This window comes from Orycteropus afer, unplaced genomic scaffold, assembly GCF_000298275.1.
Source record: "Orycteropus afer afer isolate SDZICR_OR568_19922 unplaced genomic scaffold, OryAfe1.0 scaffold00471, whole genome shotgun sequence".
Classification (NCBI taxonomy): Eukaryota; Metazoa; Chordata; class Mammalia; order Tubulidentata; family Orycteropodidae; genus Orycteropus; species Orycteropus afer.
In genome coordinates, this window is record NW_006922058.1 from 1575252 (window position 1) to 1583167 (window position 7916).

Below are 7916 nucleotides of genomic sequence, written 5' to 3' on the forward strand. Positions count from 1 at the left end.
GGGGGAGGTGGGGGGGTGCTGTGGGGGGGAGTAAGGGGGAGGTGACTGGGGCGGCACCGTGGTGGGGACCAGGGGAGGTGGACAGGGGTGCTGTGAATGGGGTAGAAGGCGAGGATGGACAAGGGTGCCTGCGTGCGCCTCACTCACCTGAACAGGTCTAGCTCGTGGACACTGGTGAGGACCACGGGGGCAGGCAGCAGGTTCTAAGGGGGACAGGGCTCAGGCTGAGGGTGGGCGGCTCAGGCTGAGGGTGGGCACCTCAGCTGAGGAAAGCCCTCAGGCCACAGCCCTGCCCCTGCCCCACACCAACCCAAGCATGCGGCGGGGGATGGTGGTGGTAGTGGTGATCCATAGTCTGAGGCCACACAGTAGACAGAAGGCCCAGGTGCGGGTAGGGTGCTGGTGTAGCAGGCCTCCTCCCCACCCCTACCTCCTGGCTGCACTGCTTCGGAGGGCTGGACTCAAGCTGGTCTACTCTGGTCGGAATGCGCACCTGAGCAGAGGGGCAGTGCCAGCAGTGGGCCCCCACACCCTGGTGCCCACCTGCCACCCACCCGTCCACCAGCCCTCACCTGGATGACGACCCCCATGACAGGCAGGTTCAGGGTCCGCCCTGGTATGGGGGCTGGCCACTGGTCAATCTCATTGCACACTGTGGACATGGGCAGTGGGTCAGCGTGGCAGCCTCCAGAGACATTCCTGAGGCCCCACCCACTGTCACTCACCAGCCTCCAGGCAGGGCACCAGCTTGTCAAAGTACTCAGGGGCGACCAGGCTCAGAAGCGCTCGGAACAGCCTGACAAAGGGCAGGCGGGACACCAGCACCAGAGACTGCGCGGGCCGCAAGCGGTCAGAGGGCACAGCGAGGCCAGGTGCACCCCGAGGGGACTCAGCGCAGGCCACAAGCGGTCAGAGGGCACGGGGAGGCCAGGTGCACCCCGAGGGGACTCAGCGCAGGCCGCAAGCGGTCAGAGGGCACGGGGAGGCCAGATGCACCCCAAAGGGACCCAAGGCATCCGGGAAGTGGCCCCCAGACCCAGGGAGGGACATCGAAGATAGGGAACAGTCTATTGGACAGGAGAAAACCCAGAGCCCCAAACCGGGCTGGGAAGATCCAGGTAGCTAGGCCTGGGGCACCAGCTGCAGAGGAAAATACTGGCCACCCAGTCCTGGACAGGTCGCTGCTCAGAGCTTCCAAGTTCAAGACTGTGCTAACCCCACAGGCATCCTGAGGGCCTCGCCCACCAGCAACAAGGAACAGGGATGTCCTGGACCAGACACAGAAAGGACTGTCCCCAGAGGAAGCAAGGAGAGCTAGGGGCCCAGTGGGGCAACGAGGTGGCTGGGGGCTTAAGGGGGCTCCCTGGAGACCCTCCTACTGTCCCCCTCACCTTCTGGAAGTAGCCCCTCTTCACGGAGCTGTCCTTCACCTGACGGAAGTACACATAGCCGAAGTAGTGTGCCGGCTCCCGCTGGGAGGAGCACAGGGTCACCGGGCAGCCGCCGTCCAGCTCCTGCCTCTGCCCAGGCTGCCCTGCTGGACCCACCCTCCGCCCTCTGGGGCCTGCTCGTGGCCACAGCACAGCCCTTCCATCAGACTGCACACCAAGGTGGAAGCCCCTGGGGATGGCGGGATCATGTGGGGCCTGGGGGCCAGAAGCCATCAGAAGCTTCACCAGCCTCTGCTCGTCTGGTTCACCATTTGCTCTCCGGCTACAGACACACAGGGTGCACGGAATGCTCGGGGGTATGGGCCCTGCAGCAGGTGCTGACCCGGAGGGGGGGACCAGCCACACAGAGAACCAGCACCCTCAAAGGAGCTGCCCACACCAGCCTCAGCCTGGTCCTGGGGCCCAGGGGTGGGCGTGACAAAGACGAGCAGGGAGAGGCTGGCCTGGCCAGAGCCTCCCACCCCAGCTAGGGCCTCACCTGCAGGGACACGGGGGCTCCACTGCTATACTGCCTGTCGTCAGCATGGCAAGGGCTCCGAGGCCGCCCCGACTGGCGGATGCGGAAGCTGAACTGGGTGTCCCCGAGGCAGCCTGGGAGGGAGCCCGCCCACACGAGTTGAGTCAAAGCTGCTGAGGGCAGCAGGAGGGGCCCTGACTACATACTCCCTGCGCCAGGTATCAAGCGGGCCTGACCCACAGACATGGCAGGTTGGGGACAGAGAACCAGATGGGAGGAGCCCTGGGAAGAGCAGGCAGGTGGGTGGCCCAGAGGAGGTCTCCTTCCATGGCGAAGTGTGTCGGGGCGGCTTACCTGAGTGCGAATCAGGGAAGGACAGGAAACAGATGCTGCCCTTCTGGAAGAGAGGAAAGGCCGCCAGTGCCACGCCGCTGCCAGTGGCATCCTCCCCGGGGCTACGACCCACCTCCTTGTCCGTGAGTCTGAAGTCACTCGGGTACACCAGCTGCAGGAGGGCAAAGCACAGGGGCGCCTGGGGTGACAGGCGCTCCCCCCCAGGAAGCATCCCCACTGCACGCCTGACCCTCCTGGGTGCCTGGGGTGTCCTGATCCATCTGGACCCAGATTACCTCCAGCTGCTCTTTCCTGGCTCCAGCCCTCCCGTGGCTCCTCCTCCGCCAGCCTGCCCCTCCACGCCACCTGGGCCATCAGACGACTCCTGGGCACCCCACATCTATGGTGGGCCACCCCCGTCCTCCCCACAGCACTGGAAAACCATCATGGCCCTCCTCCCTTAGTGGCTGCAGGCCCTGCCTGACCAGCCTACCTGGACAGCTTCCCTCACTCCTCTACCCCTCGACCCTCCTCTGGCCACTCTGAAGCCTCCCAACACCAGCAGGGTAACAGGGCAGCCCCTTGCCAGCCATCAGCCAGAAAGGCAAGAGCCCAGAGCCCTTGTGGCAGCAAGAGGGGCCGTGTGTCTTGCTTCTGGTTGCTCTGGCAGTAAAAGACAGGTCATTCCCAGGGCACCTTTGCTCCCGGGACCAGTCCCAGAAGTACTGCATCTGGGGCCTGTGGGGGAGAGGGACCTACCAGGGAAGGAGTGGGAGCCAGAGGTGGTCCAGGATCCTGAAGGGGAGGGGGGTGGGGACCCACAAGGAGGAGGGAGGGAAGAGGGGCCTGAGTCCAAGGGATAGAGGGGCCTTGCAGGGCGGTGGGGAGCCTGAGGGCAAGGGGGAGCCTAAGGACAGGAGGGCCAGAGCCTGAAGGTCTATGTGCAATGACCCCCAACCCCAAGAACGGCTGTTGCCCCTCGGGCTCACGCTGAGACAGGCTGCTCCTGGGGCGTGCCCTGAACCTCCACGCAGATGAGGTACTGCCCCGTGGGTCCTCCACCCCACTGAGCCCTGGCAGGTCACTTATTGGTTCTGTGCAGGGAACCTGCTTTGTTCTGTGTTGGGGGGCTCGTTGCTATAGCCCCATTTTGTCCCTTCGTGAGGGGGCCTGTGCCCTAGGCCTTTGGCAGAGAACACACACTTGTGGGGTGTGGAAACGTGTGTAGAGTGTGACGGAACCAGATGACACTGGTCAAAGGCCACAGAGTGGGGCGGTGGGGGGACTTGCTGAGCCTCAGGACAGCTTAGCAGACTGTCAGGGCTGAGCAGGCTGAGGGGCCACAAGACCACCTCAGTCCACGTGGAAGAGGGCCAAGGGCAGGGGTCCTGCGGCCAGCACAGGGCCGTGGTGCCCAGGTTAGGAGTCCAGCAGGCCTAGGAACCCTGTGAGGTGGAGGCAGGAGGCTAGGTAAGTGACCAGGGTGGGCATGCCTGGGGGCATGGAGCAGAGCCTCAGAGAGAGGCTGGGCCAGGGGAGGGCAGTGAGCATGCCTCCCAGGCCGAGGTCAGGCTGTGCCCTGCCCAGTGGACCTCTTTGCTCTGGCTGCTGCTCCCGGCTGGCATGTGGTCCACGAGGCCAAAACTACTTCCACATGCCAGTGGCATCTTCCGCTACTCTTTCTGGCAATGTGCAGGGCGGAGTCCCAGAGGTGACGACGGTCCTGTCATCACAGACTGAAGCAGATGCCAACAAGCCAGCCAAGAGGTAAAGCCATGCACATGCTTGGCTGCTAAGCAGAAGGGCGGTGGTTCAAGTCCACTCAGAGGTGTCTGGGCAGAAAGGCCTGATGAAGTCCTCGGCGCACACAGCTCCACGCTGACACGGAGCTGCCGTGGTCCCAGGTCAACCCTACGGCATCTGGTTAAAGCAGTGCCACTCTTCCCACCACATTGGGGTTTTTGGAAAGCAGTTGTTTTTCTAAAAATGTGCTACATTAAAATGTAATGCGTTTGTTATTCTTTCAAAATAATATTTAAAAGATTTCTCAGTTTTGAGTCCAGTAAATGTGGGCAGACACCCCACATGAGCTCCTTGGGGTCCTCAATCATCTTGGGGATTGTCAGGGAGTCCGCAGTCTACAACGTTTGAGAGCTCCTGCCTCAGCAAGGCACAGACACTGTGGTGGACAAGACTTGGAGGTGCTCTGACCAAAGGTCACCCAGGGCTCCCTGGCTCAGGAGGAGTATCAATTCACAGCTGAACGGTAGAGCCAGGCCCCGAGTCTGCCCTGACCTGGCCAGTCTCGCCCACTCCTCCACACAGGACTCGCCTGCCTGCTTTCCAACCACTGCCCCAGTGGTCCATGGACCTGGGGGCACTGGACTCTGCCCTGTCTGTGTGTCTCAATAGCAGAAGACATGGGTTCCTGGAGGGCAGGGCCGGCTTCTCAAGCACTGTGCCTGTGCCAGCAGTGCCTGACTGGGGCAGTGCTCAGGGCTTCTGTGAATGAATGAGTGAGTGAATAGGGGAGTGAATGAAGCAGCAAGGGACAGCTCCATGCCATCTTCCACTGACTCTTTTGGGAGGAGCTAGTACCTGAAATAGCATAGTGCCTAAGGCACTTGACTGCTAACCAGAAGGCTGGCAGTTCAAACCCACCAGCCACAGCCACTCCTCCTCGGAAGGAAGGTTGGGCAATATACTTCCGCAGTGATACTGCCTCCTGGGCAACCCAAGGAGGGGTCGCTATGAGTCAGGCCGAGGAGGGCACATAACAACAAGTACCTGAAATAGCACCCCACCCATGTCCAGCTGCCTCCTCCTCCAAGACTTAGCCAAGGGCTGTTCCTCCAGCCACTACTTCCGCTGGGACGCATCCCCATCCTCTGAGCTAGTGTCACTCAAACAGCTAGAATTTCTGGGCGGAGGCCCCTAGGTTTTCCATCCCCATTCTCATCCCAGCATGCAGTGTTGGGCAAGGTGCTGAGCCAAGGCTAACCCCAGAATAAGTGAGTGCAGGGCTAAATGGTGACCTCAAGGACAAGGAGGGAAGAGAGGCATCCACTGGGAGCAGGGCACCTCCCGAGGGACTCAAGGGCCTAATTTCTGCATTTCAGAAGTGGCCCTGGGTGTCCAGTGCTGCGCCCCAACACAGCCTCTGAGCTGCATCCTCAGGAACGGCTCAGGATGTCTAGCACACAACCAGCAGCAGAAGACGCTTAGAGCTGACTTTGCAAATGTTCCAAAACCTAAAAAACTAAAGCTACTGCCATCAAGGGGATTCCAACTCACAGTAACCCTAGAAGACAGAGTGAAACTGCCCCACAGAGTCTCCCAGGCTGTAAACCTTTATGGAAGCAAAGCCCAAACCATACCCACTGCCGTCAAGTCAATTCTGACTCCACCCACCTATTGGACAGAGGAGAACTGCACCATAGGGCTTCCAAGGCTACAAATCTTTATGGAAGCAAACTGCCTCATCTTTCTCCCACAGAGCATCTGGTGGTTTAAACCACTGACTTTCTGGTTAGCGGCAGAGTGCCTTAACCACTGCACTACTGCATGTGACAGTTCTGTAAGGACACAGAAACACTTCTTTTCCTGTGATTTTTCCAGGGAACAGTCTGGCAAGTGCAGAGGTAAGAACGGACTCTGAGGTGGCCACATGTGAGCTGTGGGACCCTAGACAGATTCCTTCACCCCTCTGAGGTCTGGGTCCCCTCTGTCAACAGGAGGTATTAGGAAGAGCAGGTACGTCAAGGGAGGTACATGAGGAGCAGGCCCCCAGAGAGAGCCTGGCACAGGGCCAGACACAGAGCCCTTGCTGAGAGCTGCGATTCTGGGCACCTCACAGCCAAATGGGATGAGGAGGCCTCTGTCGGACCCAGTCAGACAGACAGCAGGGCAGCTGTCCTGAGCAGACAGGGCTGCCTCACCCTGACAACCCAGCAATGGGTGTTCACTACTTCTTGGGCTTCCAGAAGGTTCCTTCTGACAACAAGTCAGCCCCTGGTCTGTTGAGGCCCTTGGAGAACACAGAGGACCATCCTGATGGGGCCTGCGGGGCCTCCCTGGGGCACGGCATTTTCACCTGCTCTCAAAGAAGAGATGACCACGTGCACTGAGGGGGCCCAAAGCCCCACAGGTAGTGGGAAGACCACATCGAAGTGCAGCCAAGGACTAGAAAGATGACCAATGTGTCCACAAGGCCATGCACAAGGCCGAGACCCTCGGATGGGGCAGAGGCCCGGCTGAGGGAGCTTGGATGTGGTCCCAAGTGAGAAACAGGCCCAAGGGGTGGACTGTGTGGGTGTGGCAGCAGCCAGGGAGGGGGCACCTGGATGTGGTGGTGGCAGCCGAGACAAATGGGTCTGAGATCACTGTTGCAGGCACAGCCTTGACCCCCGTGTGGCTGGAGCAACTGAGGGTACCATTAACTGGGGTACGGAAGGGGGTAGAGAGGAAGTTTTTTATGGGAAGAATGCAGCATACCACTGCGTTCCTCTAAATCGCAGAGCCCCCTCCCCTCCTGACAATGTGAAGATGAAAATCAAGCCCTAGCAACGCGTCATTGGTTCCTGTGCTGGGGGAGCCGCTCCCTGAGCCCTGAGTGAGCCTTTCAGAAATAGGTGAAGTCGCAGACTCCAGAGGAACAGGAAGAGGGAACGTCTCTCCGAGGCAGGTGGATAATAAAGGACGTGGTGGGTGATCTACCCGAGGGTGCGTGTGCACGGGGCGCCACTGAGGGCCCCCACAAGGCAGGAAGGAGGCATGGTTGTACCTGCCTCTGGGGATGACAACGTTGGGTGCCAAGTGGGGGCTGAAGAGATGGAGGCGGAGGCCCGGCCCGCCCTCCCCGGCCCGCCCAGCGGCTCACCTCCAGCGCCTGGCCCAACTCCAGGTCGAAGGTGACCACGCACACGCACTCCAGCCAGGCGGAGAAGCGCGCCCAAGGTTGCGACGGAGCTCGCGCCGCGCGGCCCGAGGACTGCAGCACAGACGTGGGGCCAGGCTCCGGGATCGGCGTGCCGAGACTGCCGCGAGCCCGGCGAGGCCCGGTACCGGACAGCGAGTCCATGGCGGCGGCGCGTTGCCGAGGGAACGCGCGCGAGGAGGCAGCGGGAAGGCGCGCGTCGGAGCGCCGCACCTCGGAGCAGTCGTGCGGCACAGCGGACAAGAGAGGCCGTCCCGCCGTCTCGAGCGCCACCTGTCGGCGGAGGAGCACCGCGCCGCATAGCACGGCCGATTCACCAGCGAGAAGGGCCCGTGCGGACCAGAGCGGCCCATGGCCCGCAATAGGGCCTTCTGGGATGGTGGTGGGCTCCGGAAGGCGGTGAGGCTGGGATGGGAGTGGGCGGTAGGGTATGGAATCTACTGTGGCACCGCGACCAACAGGCAGGGATCTGAACGTGGAGCCAATAAAACATAAGTAAATATATTTCTGGTATTCTTCGCTTTCAGGAGGATCCATCAGATGTCAGCAATGATATCCCTTGTTCCACTTCCTCTTCCGAATCCAGCTTGCATTTCTGGAAGCTCTGTGTCAATGTACTGCTGCAACTGTTTTTGAATTATCTTCAGTAAGATTTTATTTGTGTGTGATATTAATGATATTGTTTGATAATTTCCACATTCTGTGGGATCACCTTTCTTTGGAATGGGTACAAATATGG

General features: G+C 60.6%; 1 protein-coding gene across 1 annotated transcript in view; it reads right to left on the bottom strand.

Moving 5' to 3' along the window:
- The window catches only part of DENND6B (DENN domain containing 6B), a 10621-nt gene extending 3300 nt beyond the window's left edge, over nt 1-7321 (bottom strand). Inside the window, exons 1-9 of the mRNA XM_007954749.1 lie at nt 7121-7321; nt 2375-2413; nt 2263-2305; nt 1930-2042; nt 1392-1472; nt 726-831; nt 573-652; nt 431-493; nt 148-203 (exon numbers count right to left, since the gene is read on the bottom strand). Of these exons, the coding sequence (XP_007952940.1) occupies nt 148-203; nt 431-493; nt 573-652; nt 726-831; nt 1392-1472; nt 1930-2042; nt 2263-2305; nt 2375-2413; nt 7121-7321 (782 nt within the window). The remainder of the gene's footprint in view (nt 1-147; nt 204-430; nt 494-572; nt 653-725; nt 832-1391; nt 1473-1929; nt 2043-2262; nt 2306-2374; nt 2414-7120) is intronic.
- Between the last annotated feature and the right edge of the window lie 595 nt (nt 7322-7916).